Raw genomic sequence first — 16409 nt, 5'->3', positions numbered from 1 at the left:
CTGGGGAGTCAAGGACGTGAATTTTAGAAAGGTGGGAAGGAACAGAACAATGTCCGATCCTCATTCGAATAAGTGAAGAAATTTCTTTTTTAAAAAAATGGAGGAATTGGGTTTTGATGGGATAGTCCTTTGTATTGAGGCATAGCAGGCTCCCTTGGATTGACTAGAAATGTACCAATACTCTGCCCAAACATTGCGAGATCTATCTTTGATGATAGAATAAAAGATAGGGGAATGTGTTTTTTTGTTGTTTGTTTTTGGGGTGTTATGCCGTGTTGCGCTAACTCCTTCTTTAGCCGACGTTTCGGACAGCGTTGCAGTGTCCATCATCAGGGCAGATCCGGTAGATCCGAAGATGTGTAAACACATCTTTTACACATCTTCGGATCTACCGGATCTGCCCTGATGATGGACACTGCAACGCTGTCCGAAACGTCGGCTAAAGAAGGAGTTAGCGCAACACGGCATAACACCCCAAAAACAAACAACAAAAATGCTTTTGGCCGTGAGAATCTAAAAACTTACCTAGGGGAATGTGGTTTACGAGGGTAACAACGGGGTTGGACACTCCTTGTTTTGCAAAGGCATCCGCAATATCAACACCCATGATGCTAACATGTCCAGGAATCCAAATCAGAATTACAGTTTTTTCAGAGCTTGGAATGGAGGGTTCAAAATTATTTTTGATTATATATTTGAGAGATTCTATTATTGCAATGCACTCAGCTGAAAATAATGAAAATTGAATGAAATATTCTGTCATTAGAATTATTGTGGTAAACGTTAATACCTATACCAAGTTAGGAGAGTCAGGAGATTTGGATCCATCAGTAAATAAAAGAGAAGAGTTGGGCCATTTACTGTAAAATAGGGGTTAGTTACACGCCGCAAACGACTTTGTAAATTGCAAAAATATTGACTTTCGTCCTGAAAAGGACGTTTCTGGTACATACACGACTTTTTTGCAAAACTCTAAAATATGAAAGCTCGCCTTTAAAAAGGCGGTTAAATATGTTATGTTAGGGTCTTTGCAAGCCTCGTGGTTCCCGCCGGCGAGTCAGTTCAGTCGATCAGGTAGGTAGGCCAATAAAATTCTCAGAACTTAGCGGAAAGGGGCTGCGGCAGGCAGCTGGTGCGAAGATATGTCCGAGGCGTGGGGGACCCAGTGGAAGAAAAGGATTTAAAATTAAAAGAAGCCCCTTTTTGTTAAAATTGCGACTCTAATACGCTACATAAAAAAAAGATTCAGCGGCCCGTTTATAGCTTCTTATTGGTCAGATTTCCCTTACCGCTTTCCAACCATTTCCAAGCAATTTCGAATGTGGCAGACCTTCTCTGTGAAAGTCGCATTTTTGTTAAGTAATGCCAGTAGCGTGGAATTATAAAGAATTACTAACTCTTCTACCTGGCTTTCTCAAAACTTTTCCTTATCACAGAGCGGCGAGGTTTTCAGTTCTTTTCAAAATGCTTCGAAGTCGAATTCTCTCCAATTTCTAGAAATGATGAATTTGAACTCCAATTTTGGAGGATCGAAGACAAACACAGATGTGACGAGACGATGATCCGATAGTCCAATTTCAGTAACGTGAGAGCTATTCGGGAGAAACTCGACTCAGAAAATTATAACATCAAGTGTACCTCCTGCATCATGAGTAGCTGAGTTCACCCTCTACTCGCAGCTGAAGTTACACAGGATTTTGGTGAATTTTTTGGACATGGGATCAGTTTTCTTTTCCAAGTGAATATTTATATCACCTAAAAGAATAACATCGCAATTGTAGTTGGAGGTGCATTCTGCGTGGGACTTAAATTCATTAAAAAAATTTGCAGTCGGTGCGCACGACCCGGGATGGTAGATGGAGATTATGACGAGGGATGCACCATGGGCAGAAGCCTTGCAGCCGACGAACTAGAAAGTGGTATACACCTGACGTATCCCTATACTGTCTAAGCGAGTACCATTTTACGCTACAAGTGTAATTTGTAAAATTAATATTGGTTGTATCAGTTTTAATGGGTCTTGCAGCTTCGTATACCGAGAACCTGCTTGACCGAAGGGTTTTGATTGACTGGGAGTCTGCATTTACGTGCCAAGTCTCCAATAGCGCCAAAATATGAATACCTTTGCCACGTATCAGATCCACAACATCATCGTGTTTGTTTGCAACGGATCGCGCATTCCAGGCGGCAACGGTGGACAAGCATTCCTGGTTTATGCTAACCACAGGATTTTGACTAGTTTAACCTTCCTCCCGACTCTACACCCTCTTATTTTTCCCTTACGTCGGGGAAATAGTACACTATTGTTATTGACATTATCTATGGTTATTGTCACTATCACTATTATTATGGTTTATTATTGGTAAGGGTCGTAAAGTATACAATTCGTCCAAAGTATATCTTATCATGATTTATGACCCTTACGAGCCATTTCGAAAATTCATACAAAAAATAAAACGTAATCTTATATCGGTCATCGCCCCATCCCAGCAGAAAACATGTGGCATGCATCTTTGCACACTGCACTTTTCAATAAACTATGTCTGCTAAAAGTTTTTGAATAAAACTTTTAATATTTTAAAATTACAATAAATTACAATTATTTTAACATGAAAAACACATAATTTGGCCTATTTCACTTATAAGGACGCACTTTAAAAACACTAGTATAAGAACTACCCTTTAGGGAGAATTATAATCTAGGAGCTTATATAGATGCGTATCTGCAGCTTCTAAGCGCGAACAAGATATCATACATGGTTTTACCACACATATGCCTCAGGGATACTTCAGTCTACTTTCATCCTTCCTCTGCCTATTACATGCCTCACTGCCATACATCAGGGTGGATATCAGCACTCCATTGTGGACTCCTAGACTATTTTTTGTTAGCGCCAACTGCGTTCAGTCCTCCAATGATGGAGTTACCTGCATTTACCCTTCTTTCAATATCTCTGTCAGCCTATCCATCTCTCGTTCAGATTTGTTCACTTAAAAACACGCTAGTCATTTCAAGAAACACTTAGATTCTAAATCTATCAATGTGGCGTGCAGTCTACCGAAAAGCTGTGCCTACACTAAGAAAAATAAACCATCAAAGTAATAATATAATGTAGTATAAAAATCATATCATGTACTTACAAATAAATAAGTATATGACTTGTATTCTCATTTACTCAGTTAGCCACAACAATAAGCGGAAGATGTGTGGTTCAAGTGGTTCGCTAAATTTGTTTGGTGGCTACGCAGGGGTGGCCGGGTTCATGGGGTGTGGTTTGTCCAGGTCTCGTGGCGGGCCAGACGGGAGTGATGAATTTATCCATATGATAATGGCCAATTTCAAATATTCATTGCGCAATAAATTCTTACCCGAACTTAAATAACTACAAACAGCCTACCGGTTATAGGTCAAGTGATTGTAATCATGATCGTAACTCTCAAATGATCGTAGGCAAATAATAAGCAAATGATTGTAAGCAAATAATAATCTAGATAATATGTGTTGATACCCAGCCTTCCTTTTGTCACAGATCAATGCAAGCCACTGGTATTGACTTGGTACCCCTTGAACAAGGTGTAAATTAATATATTATATCATGTTAACGAAATAATATGTGGAGTGACCCATGTAAATTATATTTAATCTAGTTTGCCAACATCGGGTTTCAAACCTACAACCTGAGTTCCGAGCCAATTATATGACTGCTCTCCCACGAAGATGATTTATATTACAATATGATCTATCCATTTAAGTCTGAATAAGTACTTTTCCAACTCTGCCACATTAAATAAAAACAATAAATTAAATAGAAAATGTATCTTTAATCATTTCTCTTTAACATAATAACTTAGATCTTAACTTAAAGATAGATATGAAGCGGAATCGGGGTTGAAGAGTGAGGAAGTCCTATGAGCCGACAATGATGTTGTTGATGGGAATGTGAATCAGCTTGACGAAGAAGCCGATGAAACCCATGATGCAGAAGCCGATGGCTGTAGCAATAGCAATCTTCTGGAATTCTGAAATCATATAAAATTCACTCAAAAAAAATCTTTCGGGACAAGCTAAGCAAAAAAAACAACTAAGAATGAATATATTTTTAACATAGTAAACAAAAAACAGACAGTAAAAACTGTGCGATTTTCATGATGCCAGAGTTTAAAGCTAGTGAGTTTGTTTCTACTTCAGTTACGACACAAACAGATTTTCATGGCCAGAGTTTACCGCTAGTGTGTTTTTGCTACTTCAGCTATGATACGAACAGATTTTCATGGCCAGAGTTTACCGCTAGTGTGTTTTTGCTACTTCAGCTATGATACGAACAGATTTTCATGGCCAGAGTTTACCGCTAGTGAGTTTTTGCTATTTCAGTTACGCTACCACATTTTCAGTATGTACATATATAGAAAAGTCACAGTTGGATTTGATTTTATTAAATGCTTCATCAGTTTTAATTTTAAAAGAAGGCTCCTTTGCCGTCGAACGGTTGCAAAATCCATTATTGCATACAGAACCAGTATTTTATCAGTAGTAAAGAGCCTAAATATATTTATGTAAATCCATAAATGCTCTAAATCAGTGTTGAATTTAAAAAACATAACGAAATAAAAAAGCTAGTAACGTGTTTATGTTATGTTTCAATGTTGTGCTAAATAATTGTTCCATCAGCAGCGCTAAAAATTGTTAACTATCCTGTTAACACTAGCTGTACTCCGCTACGCATTGCTGTGGCTACCCCATCTGTGCAGATAGAGAAACAATAGCGAGCATTCCTTTTACTTCCAACAGATTATATCTCACAACTCAATATATAATATAGATATGTAAAAACACCCGCGTATTCAAATGCAACGTTGTGTCAACATTTCAAAGCAATCGGTGAAGAACTATTGGAGACTTAAGATTTTGAACAAACAACATTTAGGACGGGTTGTTTCAAACGTTTATTTCCGGGTTCTGTGAAAGTCCTATTCAAGTTCTGTTATTATATCATTATAGGCTAGTTGCTTGACAAAACTGAAATAAAAACAGAACTTGAAAAAATATTTCACAGAACTTGAAAATGAACGTTGAAATTTGATGAATTGTTCAAATTCTCCGAAACAACCTGTCCTTACATTTTTATTTATATAGATGACGTATTCATAGATCTGCAGATATTGTCTTGATGAATGCCAACCTCCGAAAGAAGCATGTAATCAAAGAAGTTATGGAAATCTGACAGGTTTAATAGGGTAATATAGTTGATTGTTCTTTTTAAATTCATCAAATTTCTAAAAACAAACTATGCTGATATTGCATAAATTCATGAAATATCACATACATATCTGTTTACTTTTCGGTATGTGTGGCAGTTTACAAATATCACTCAGTAAGCTATATTTAAATAAAAATGACATCTTTTATTATTAGTTCTAGTCAGTGGGCAACATAACCTACCAACGATTCCAAATTTACCCAAGCCTCGTCATACTATTATTAAAGCAAAAGATCTTCTATTACCTAACATACCTACAATAATTTTGGTAAATTACACTTCGTTTCAACTTAATTATGAAAAGAAACAACTATCTACGTCGGGAGAGATGGAAAATGATGCATTATAATTCCATTTTTTCAGTTCAACATTACTTCATAAAATTATCCCTTTGCTGCCATTTTGCACTTTTTTCAGTATGGATTGACAATTGCGAGTTTAGTTTCAATCAAAATATGTATTAATTATTTCATTAACCCAAACTAAGAAAAAATAATGTATTTTGTTAGTGTAAATAGTTTTTTCTTGTAGTAATTGTTGAAACAAAGTGTAATTTGTGCCTAAAAGTGTGGCAGTTAGGTAAATAATTACCATAATTTCGAATACTGCAATAAGATTGAATTTTAGGGAAAAGTAAATGTTTTGCAGCAAAAAAAATATTAAACTATATATTGGGAGAATTGCATTTATAAAAAACAGTTTTTCAAAACTATCAATAATATGACTGGCAAAACTACTTGTGTTTAGAAGGTTTGAATTAGCCTAAATATCAATAGATCTGATAAAACAGAGGAGAAAAATATACTTTCTAGAAACGACATATGGTGGACCGTCAAATTTTGAAATGGAGCAAACTAATTTTGTGTAATATTTGCCTTGAAAAATTCAATAAGGGTCACGGAGTAACTGTATTTTTTTACACAGGACACAAGACTGCAAATCAGGAAATTGGGAACACTGAAGAATGTCGGACAATCTTTCTAATGTTATCATTTATAACATACATTCACCGATTATACAAGAAAAAGCCGATGAAGGTTAGAATAAGTCCAATCTAGAGACAAGACAGTCTACTTAAATTATATTCTCAAATTATTTACACTGAATTTGTACAAAATTATGACTGAATCCTTAAAATATATTTAATAAAAGGACAATTTGGGATTCAATAATTTAATATAATGAACATGTTAGACAAATACAATAAAAATAGGGAAATAAATTACCTTTTCTGTCGGGTTTGGTACAACGCTTCACCAATCTAATTGAGTTTTTGCCGAATTGACGGGCAGGTTCCAAAAACTTCACGATCTGATCCATTGTAAAGGCTATAAAGTGGGAAAAGGGTTTAGTTTTAGTGAAGAGAACTTCTATAAAACACTTATTTGACGAACAGCCAAGAAACACAACGCAATAAATGAGCGCAACGTTTACAATACCTGTAATACGAACAATCCGCAACGAGAGTAAATTTTCACAAGTAGCTGGCCACGTACAAATACTCGCTGTCACGTCAAAGATAATGATACCAGTCGAAAAATATATTTAAAAGATTTTCGTTCAATATTTAGGTACTGGCCAAAATTGTATTTTTGCATTACTACAAACACTAATAACAGATTATTTAAAATTTATTATGTATGTATTTTATTTTCTTAACATTATAACATATATTATAAAGGTTTAAAGTTTCACAAATAAATTTTACAGAAAAACTTGAAATAAGTAAATATTATTTATAAGTATTACGTTTATTTGTTCAATGATGCTATTCATCAATCGAAAGTTGACATAATGTGAGACAAAAATTGATGGCGCTGCGATAATTTAAAAAGTTTTAAATAGCAACACCAAAATGGCTCATAATCGTTAGAACAGTGGTTTATTCATGATTTTAACCCAATCTGATGGGTTTAAACAATCTGAGTATTCAGCATGTTTTTATTTTTATTTTTTAACCAAACGGTATTAAAAAATAATTGGGAACATTCAAAAAGGAGTTTTATATTTTAAAACATTATTAGATAATATGATATATTATTTTATCATGAATAGATAATATGTCATAGTCAAAAACAATTTTATGTTTAATTTTTTGTATTTCTGACATTTGTATATCAATATGGCCCATCAATGGATGCTAAACAAAATTAATAATTCAAAGATGAGAAGAACAAAAAAAATTAAAACGTTTAAAAATCGAGTTACTTGTGTTGTTTTTCCTTATTGGTAGTCAAACTCGATTGTGAAGAACAAATAAAAGAACGAAAAATAATGTTACAAACTCGATTTTTAACATATTCACGACTACATACTAAAAATAAAGGTTTTTTATTATCAGCAGAAAAACATTGTTTCTTTTCAATTAGTCAATGTTAAAATAATTCTAGTGGCTCATTATCATTACTTTGAGAGTGGGATGGGGGAGGGTATTGGAAGAGGTAGTTTTTGAAAAGGAAGTTTTTTATTGAAAGTGGAGATTTTATCATTTATCCTTAGAAAAGTTGTGATATACTTTTTGCATTGCTTGAAAAAGAGTAAATATACCATAAAATTAAGTATCAAGGAAAAATTTATTGTTAAAATTTTGTACGAGAGATGATTTTTTTTAAATAATGAAGTTTCTTCCTTTTTGGTGGCAATATATTATTTTCAGCAGATGATTTCATGCATGCACAATTTTCTTCCTGAAATATTCCCTAATGAAAAACTCACCTACGCTATCAATGCGTTAAAGTTAAGTGGATTGCGGTTCATGGGCGTAATGTAATTGTGAAATTCATCGCGAAATTCATCTTCCTTGCGAACTCCTTATTGCCTCCTTATTGAATACTAATGGAGGGTAAAAATGTGGATTCTTCAATTTATCACTTAATTAGGTAATACTAAAGATTGTTGCTTCGGTACTTCCGTCGCGTATAAAAAATATTTAAATAGCTTTTTAATATTAAGAAAGTGGTCACGGAATGGAACTAATGGATTCTTTTTCATGAAAACGTAATTTTTTCAATGAAGGTCCAAAGGTAGGTAAAAACTGTATTTATATTTTCAAAAAAAATATTATGCAAGCTATTTAAGACACCACTAAATTAATCTAACACAACCAAAATTATAGACGAAATCACACTTTGTTTAATTGAATGTAGAAATGTGACATGGTAAAAACGCACTTCCCTTTCAACTAAATAATGAATAAATATATAAACAGGATCGACAGATTAACTGACTTAAATATTGTAAATAAAGCAAAGTTTCAAATATAAAGTAAGTATATATATTCGTATATGCATATAATTATTCATGTTTATTGCAAACCAGTAAGACTGAAAACAGAAAAATAATTTACTCGTTAGGTAAATAAATATGTATAATATACTGATATGTATTATAAAACAAATGTTTAAAAAAGAAGATAAATAATGTCTGTTGTATCTATAGAAAAATTAAAACTAATAAGTAATGACAAAATACCAACGCCGTAATTAATATCGAATATATTAGTACTTGAAATGGTAAAGTAAATCAAAGTATAATATTATATGTGTATACAAGTGGAACATTTTCAAGTAAAAAAAATGTAATATAACTTTTTCTAAATTCCAGGTAAATAAATTAATAAGGTTAAGGAAAAATTAATATTCTTCCATGGAAAAATATTTTTCTATGGGATTGACATATTGAAAAAAAAATTACTTTTACCATCATGTAGATCACATCCCTAAGATAGTGCACTTTACCCCGGAAATCCTTTATTATTTTATTTTAATCGGTACATCCATCGTGCCGTTTTATGCATCAAGATGACATCAGAAAAATGATGTCCCCCAGCATCGATACATTGATGAAGACGATCCCTGAAGTTTTCGGCCACATTTTGGCACATATCGACGGGTATAACACGTATTGTTTGAGACCAAGGGATTCAGATAAATATTTCATAAATCATTAAATTACTTAAGGTAGAGCGACCTGTTATAAGGGCTGCCACCTCTCCGGGTTTGACCCGGAGTCTACGGGTTTGCATGGTGCATGTCCGGGCTACGGGTTTAACATCGATATTTCCGGGTCAGACCAAGCGGTGGCAGCGAAGCGACAGACGACCATCGTGACTGTCTGCCTGAGTGAATGCACGATGAATTTTACGGTGCCAAAATAATGAGAAACATAAAGTTTTTGAAGCCTTCTGATAAGGATCAATTAAAAAAAGAAGCCAATGAGGTTTACAGGAGAACTCTTGAATACATACAGAAAAATTATGATTTTGAGGATTTTGTGTTCAAAATCTTTTCCAAATTCGATCTCATAAGTGCAGTAAGTTACGAAGATACCGTGGAAGCTGTTGAATCACTCGGTTTGAAAAATGTCGACGAAGATAATTTTTATGACGAGACCCGAAAATTAAACCAAGTATTTCCTCAGTTCGTACAATCTAGTGATTCAACATTGCCTGTTGATTTACGATGGGTTCAGTTATTCAAAGTCACCTCAACGTTCACCGAACTGCCAAATATAATTGGATTTTTTTTCAATCCCTATAAGCAATGCTTTTGTTGAACGCGTCTTTTCTTTAATGGGAAATTTGTGGACAGATGAGCGAAACTGCTTGTCAGTGGACATGGTGAAGGCAGAGTTAATTGAGAAAATTAATTACAATATGAATTGCCAAGAATTTTTGAAGTTTTTGAAGAAACCTGAGCAAGAAAAGATGCTTAAACAATCCCTTCAGAATTAAAAATATAGTTTTAAGTGTCAAGCTGGTCCAAGTCAGCTTAGCACTAGAAGTCATTTATATTTTAAAAAAACATTACCAATGGTAATTTAGCATGACCTTAATTACCTTAATTAAATAATTCTAACTAAAAAAGTTTTATTTTAATAAAAAAAAAACTATTTCTAAAATCTCCGGGTCTACTGTTTTTGAAAGGTGGCATACCTGTTATGCAGCCAGGTTGGTTAGGAACAATAATGTTTTTGATAGGTTTTACAATGATATCTAGTACTAATTTCTCAAAACGTTTCAGTAAAGCAGTCCATATTATTATTTGTTATTGAAAACTCAGAAACGTGAATGGCGTCTAACAGTCCAATATGTGTCGGTACGATCTTTCATACGCTCACGCTGGGAGCTGGGAGCCGCTAGCGGGGGAGTCGTACCGGGGGAGCGAGCGCAGTATTTTCATTGCTCATACACTCTGAGCTCACAGATCCCGTTCAATTGAGTCGACTCTTTGAGCCGTAGGAAAATATTAAACTGGTACCGTGGCTCCTGCTCTTAATAAAATTAGTCATGACCACAGACATAGGAATTAATAGACGAGAAGATAATGGCGAGGGGTAAAATCAACTGTTGAAGAACGAGGGGGGTTAAGCTGACTGTGATTCGTCAATAAATCAATCTGACAGTAAATAGGCATCTCGCATTATAATATCACCATTTACTTCTTAAAAGTAAAATCTGCTTTTGAATGAATAGACAATTTTACATGGGAGCGCAAATTACTCGCCACGTTATGAACTAATTTGCGAAGTCCAAATTCGGCAAAGTAAATTTCTTCTGTTTGCAGAGTCGTAGTTAGTTTCAGAGTATTTAGTTAAGACACTTTTACAAATGTTTCATAATTTACTTACCCCAGTAAACAACGATGAGCACACTTGAGAATCGCTACATTGTGATGTGATAGTATATGTTTCTAAAACTGATCCATATAATACGGTGTGAATAAGCTTAAAATAAAGTAAAATAATGCTTACTTATGGAATGTAATACGACAATTGGGTTTATTCTCTTTTTCACATCTATTTTTACAAGTTTTCATAGTACAAGTCAACATTTTGCCGTGTTATTTCGTAAAATGAACCGATGATGCCTCGACCATAGTTCGCACAAGAATGATGGCGTCACGTTTTCAAATTTCACTTGAGGCCATACGCGAGCCCAGCCGGCTCCAATGGAACCGGTATGGGGAGTGGGGATAATACGCTTTTAATCACTTAGGGCAGGTCTACTAATATTCATATGTCTATGGTCATGACCCATCGCTACCTAGTACACGCATAGGTACCTATTGCTACTCGGCACGAGAATAATGGGACGAAAAAGGTAAGTAGTATGTGCTTTTGAAAAGTGTTGAGAACATAGAATAAATAAGAACAATAGAAGTCCCTTGTGGGCATGTTTCGTGATCCAAATATTTGCCTAATAGAGGCATAAATTTCCAATACAAAACTGTGTTTACGAAATTCAATACGTTGAAGATCTAGGATTAGTATAAGTGAGACGAAACGCTTGGCGGATGGAATAAAAAATGTAACATTTGTTTCCATTCAAATTTGCATAGAATTCAAGACTTCTAATGTCATCTTCTTTATTGTATGGTTAAAAAGTACTGAGTGTAAATAATGAACCCTGAAAATCGTGAAATAATCTATGAAATTACGTATACTTTACCTACTATTAGGGTTAACAATTTAAAACAGTTTAACATTACGTTTTTGTCAATTCAATATCTTTTTAGGTAATTCACATTCAAAATGCAATTATTATATTATACTATTTGTATTATAACCTTGGTATTATAATGTAATTAATAAAAACGTACAGGATGACTGAATAATTTTATAAGCTACTCTACATTTCAAAATATTGCATTTTGGCATTTTTTATTAATTTTGTCAAAATACTCGCTCAAATCGCTCAAGAGGAACTAGGAAATAAGGTGGCGACCATAGACATATGAATATTAGTAGACCTGCCCTAAGTGATTAAAAGCGTATTATTCCCCACTCCCCATACCGGTTCCATTGGAGCCGGCTGGGCTCGCGTATGGCCTCAAGTGAATTTAGAAAACGTGACGTCATCATTCTTGTGCGAACTATGGTCGAGGCATCATCGGTTCATTTGACGAAATAACACGGCAAAATGGTAGCTTGTGGTATGAAAACTTGTAAAAATAGATGTGAAAACGAGAATAAACCCAATTGTCGTATTACATTCCATATATAAGCATTATTTTACTTTATTTTAAGCATATTCACATCGTATAATATGGATCAGTTGTAGAAACATATACTATCACGCGATGGACGCGAAACACAAAGCTGGTTGGTTGCTGGGAAGTAAATTATGAACATTTATAAAAGTGTCTTAACTAAATACGTAAACGAAATATTCGACTCTGAAAATAGAAGAAATTTATTTTGCCGAATTTCGACTTCGCAAATTTGTTCATAACGTGGCGAGTAATTTGCGCTCCCATGTAAAAATGTCTATTCATTCAAAAGCAGATTTTACTTTTAAGAACTAAATGATGATATTATAATGCGAGATGCCTATATACTGTCAGATTGATTTATTGACGAATCACAGTCAACTTTACCCCCTTCGTTCTTCAACAGTTGATTTTAACCCTCATCTTTAATTTCTATTCTATATATTCATATGTCTGTGGTGGCGACCAACACCCTCAGAACTTTTTTAAGGCTGGACTAAAAATCTGGAACTTTTTCGACTACCAATGTGAATAAAACATTTCAATATTATAATAAAAAATCAAAGTAATAATTCAAGTTCTGTGAAAGTTCTATTCTAGTTCTGGTATTATTTAATCATAGACCTGTTGTTTTACAGTACTAAATAATAAAACTTGAAAACTTCCATTTTATCTTTGAAATTTGATGAATTTTTTTCTTTGAAATTTGTTCTAATTTTTTTAAACAACCAATCCTAAGTTCACCTAACTCTGTATCAGTAAATCTGTTTGCACCCTGTGATTCAATAATAACACTATTTAGCTAGAAGGTAGGTACCTATGTACAAAGGGAAGTGAAATCACTGCGAAAACGAAACATTTATTTGATTTTTATCAGTTAACTGTATATTTCCTAAAACTATTATACGTCTGTCCATTAGCTTTGTTCGAAAAATCACGGAGAAAATATTCAGTCGTTATTTGGTAGAGCACAAAATATGACCTTTCGAGCCAACATGAAGTGTCACCTATCTCTAGCTGCCACCCTATTCGTCTGCATCACTTCTGTGACTGCTACCGGTGTCTACACGGATTGTGGTAAGTTCATTCTTCATGAGACTTACAAGTAAGTGGAGGCCATCATGAAGTTTTGCGAGACCCTCTGGCCGCTACCCTTGTGATCTTTGTCACTTCTGTGACTTCTGCCAGTGTATACACAGATTGTGGTGAGTCCAGCGGCCAACATGAAGTTTAGTATGAACCTCTCACCCCCTGCTAATTTGCATCACTTCTGTGGTGTAGTACTCCACAGAACAGTCACGAACTGGTAGTAAGTCAATCTAGTAGCAAACGATAGTATTAGGTATATTGATATCCAATGCAGTAAAAAAATAAATAAATGACAATATTGTTCAAAGGGCAGAAAATTCTAAATAATCGCTACTGATCTGTTGAAGCTGAGTGACAACATAAACGATATTTTTCAATACGGGAAGTGCAGTGGTAAGACAGTCTGAGCCGTTGGCTCAAGAAGTACTTCGAGCGTATCATATTATCTAATCATACAATTGTTTTATAATCCAGGTACCCACAAGCTCGCAACGATAGAGAATGTGAAGGTCAGCGATTGTGATGGGAGCCGGGGAGAGTGCACGCTGAAGAGGAACACCAATGTGACCATCACCATAGACTTTACAACCAGTAAGCCACGGAATCATTCCTTAAAACAACCCGAACAGTCTCAATCGGGACGCTTATCCGTAAATACCAGACGAGTTATCCGTTCTGGATATTTCGGCAGTGGTCGCGCGCTCTTAATGCCTGACGTGTCGTGACGATACTTCAGCTATTTACCTCTCTCTTAATCAGTATTGTTTTAAAGTTAAAACGTCGTAAATTTAAAAAAAAAATGCACATTAAGATTGAATGCGTATTTCAACATAAATGTCTTAATGTTTCTAATTGATTTTTTTTCTAAATTAATCATTTAATTATTTCGATTGACAGCATGTACTTACCTAATAAACGAGCAATATTTATTTGTTTATTAGCTACGTATACATTTGCGAACCGAATCGCAAGGGACAAATATAGATGAATTATACACGAATTAAAAGACCAGCAAAAATCCCTGCAAAAAAATTGTTTCAAACTCACATTTTTTGTAAAGTCATTTTGTGTGCGGATCGATTCGCTCGCTATTTAGACTATGGGTGGGTGATATCATTTATCTATGTGGCGGCTCATATTTTGTAACTAGATGTTTTGCGTTGTATACACAATTACAGATTTATTTTTGTTTTAACCCTTCAGGCTTCAAAAGATTTTTACCTACAAGTCCCAACGATACGGTGAAATATCAAGGAATTTCTGAATGCTTCCGACGTATTTTATATGTGCTGTATATTTCTTACATTTGATGTTGTCTTAGAAAGAAATTCTATTTTTAAAAATTAGATAAAACTGTATTTGATGTTTTTATTTGAAAAAAACATGGAAATCGAAAACTATCGAAATATTTTGATTCGAAAAAAAGGTGATTTTTATTTTAAGGAATGTCCTTTTGTGTATAATTAGCAGGAAAACTGTCACTATGCCGTCAACTATCAACTAAAAAATACGCTTTTCGATTTTTTTTTTTGGATTTCATCTCTGAAATCATGCAAGCATAAATATTTGAGACAAACTAAGAAAAATAATTATTTCCCTTTCCAACGTTGAAAAAGTTACATACCTCCGCATTATATAAAAAATATACTAATGCTTGTATAATGTATGAACGCCCCGGTCAGATCTGTCCTTCTCCTCCTAATGGAATTTGAAGTTTGTTGCTAGTAATATCTTTCCAAGGTTTGGGGGGTTAAATTGTTACCTAATACTAACTAGACTATGGTATCCTCAATTGGGGTATGCTGTGAGGCTGGAGATAATGGGGAGGGAAAGGAGATGTAAAGAGAAAGGTGGATTACCTAATGGAACTTGAAATTCATTGAATTTAATGGCTTTCAGAGAACGCCATTTCCAAAGTGTACACCGTCGTGCACGGGGTCTTCGAGAACATGGCCGTCCCTCACATCATATTAAACCCCGACGCCTGCAAATCTTCCGGCCTGACCTGCCCCCTGAAGGCCAAGGCGGAGCACCACTACTTCGCCGTCATGCCGGTCCTAAAGGCGTACCCCAAGGTCAAAGTCGACGTCAAATGGGAGCTGCTGAACGAGAACTCTGACAATATCATCTGCATTATGATCCCCTCGATAATAAAATAAATGTGTTTGATTTTGCTACTGACCGCTTCCACATTTCAAATTACTGCTTTAAGACATCTGTTTTCGTATTGTTATTATTACGTTACAGTATTGGTTTAGGAATTCCAGGGTGTAAAATAATATATGCACACTATTCACAGTTAACAGTGGGTACCTAGTACCTACCCAGCATTATTTTAGTTTATGTTCATTTTTTATTGATATTTAAAATACTTATCTATTGTCTATTGGCATAGATTTCCACATGAGCCTAAAAAGCCCTGGATACCCGACGGAGCTAGTGGAGAAGAATTTTAAGCCGCGGGATGAGGTGGAAGATGTATGAAAAATATCAAAACCTATTTATTTTTTAATGACATATTTCACTGTCTCCGCAAACACGCAAAAAATCCAACGCAAAAGCCGTTATAATCGCGTTGAAAATATAAAAGTAAAATTTAAATAGTTTATTCCACTTTGAATACAAATCATTTCAAAAGTTTGTCGTACAAGATGGCTGCCAGGCTATTTCCCCTCACCATAACGGCTTCTCTTCTCTGTCCAGAGCTTTTTAGGTTCATGGATGCCCAGAAAAAAATGTTGGTCAAATGGGCGGGATTAGATGCGTCTACAAATTTTCCGCCAAGGGTGTTTTTTAAAACTTTGTTTTTAACCACTACTTTGTTTAAATTTATTCTTTATTCACCTAGTAGGTATTTTTTTTCATTCACATTCGCCCAGTTTTTATTGATGAATGCAGAGAATATAAATTTATGGATAATAAAGTTTTTCGATTACTAATATGCTTGTCTTATGTACTCTTGGGTTATCCTTCTCCTAACGCAATTTTTTTTTTACAAAAATATAAATATATATGATTTCAATTATTTACGTTTCTTTTATCGTTTAATTTATACATAATATGATTTAAGTTT

General features: G+C 34.5%; 2 protein-coding genes across 3 annotated transcripts; one reads left to right on the top strand and one right to left on the bottom strand.

The window, feature by feature from the left end:
* Window positions 1–3802: 3802 nt before the first annotated feature.
* Window positions 3803–6777, bottom strand: LOC149415686 (protein transport protein Sec61 subunit gamma). Of its 2 annotated transcripts, XM_089642526.1 has the most exons (3): window positions 6698–6777; window positions 6485–6586; window positions 3803–4020 (listed from the first exon to the last, which is right to left on the bottom strand). In XM_089642526.1, exons 2-3 carry the CDS (start codon window positions 6576–6578, stop codon window positions 3908–3910), a joined length of 207 nt encoding a protein of 68 aa, XP_089498652.1. In that variant the 5' UTR covers window positions 6579–6586; window positions 6698–6777; the 3' UTR covers window positions 3803–3907. The 2 variants fall into 2 exon arrangements, with proteins under 2 accessions (XP_089498652.1, XP_089498653.1); XM_089642527.1 differs by lacking the exon at window positions 6698–6777 and having other exon boundaries at window positions 6485–6691.
* Window positions 6778–13242: 6465 nt separating this feature from the next.
* On the top strand, window positions 13243–16207 carry LOC149415685 (ecdysteroid-regulated 16 kDa protein-like). Its single transcript, XM_089642416.1, has 3 exons — window positions 13243–13324; window positions 13811–13927; window positions 15236–16207. The coding sequence occupies exons 1-3, from the start codon at window positions 13243–13245 to the stop codon at window positions 15493–15495; spliced, it is 459 nt and encodes a 152-aa protein (XP_089498542.1). The 3' UTR covers window positions 15496–16207.
* Window positions 16208–16409: the final 202 nt, after the last annotated feature.

This window comes from Hesperophylax consimilis, chromosome 18 (genome assembly GCF_061612785.1).
Source record: "Hesperophylax consimilis isolate HC1 chromosome 18, BYU_Hcon_1.0, whole genome shotgun sequence".
Lineage (NCBI taxonomy): Eukaryota > Metazoa > Arthropoda > Insecta > Trichoptera > Limnephilidae > Hesperophylax > Hesperophylax consimilis.
The sequence above is the reverse complement of the archived record's forward strand: the minus strand, read 5'-3'. Positions and strand labels throughout refer to the sequence as shown.

Excerpts from the sequence above, each read along its gene's own strand:
- LOC149415686 (XM_089642526.1), bottom strand. The coding sequence starts at position 6,578 with ATGGATCAGATCGTGAAGTTTTTGGAACCTGCCCGTCAATTCGGCAAA. Across the intron at positions 4,021-6,484 it reads TACCAAACCCGACAGAAAAG|AATTCCAGAAGATTGCTATT; the intron begins GTAATTTATTTC and ends ATATGATTTCAG.
- LOC149415685 (XM_089642416.1), top strand. The coding sequence starts at position 13,243 with ATGAAGTGTCACCTATCTCTAGCTGCCACCCTATTCGTCTGCATCACT. Across the intron at positions 13,325-13,810 it reads CGGTGTCTACACGGATTGTG|GTACCCACAAGCTCGCAACG; the intron begins GTAAGTTCATTC and ends TTTATAATCCAG. Across the intron at positions 13,928-15,235 it reads CACCATAGACTTTACAACCA|AGAACGCCATTTCCAAAGTG; the intron begins GTAAGCCACGGA and ends AATGGCTTTCAG.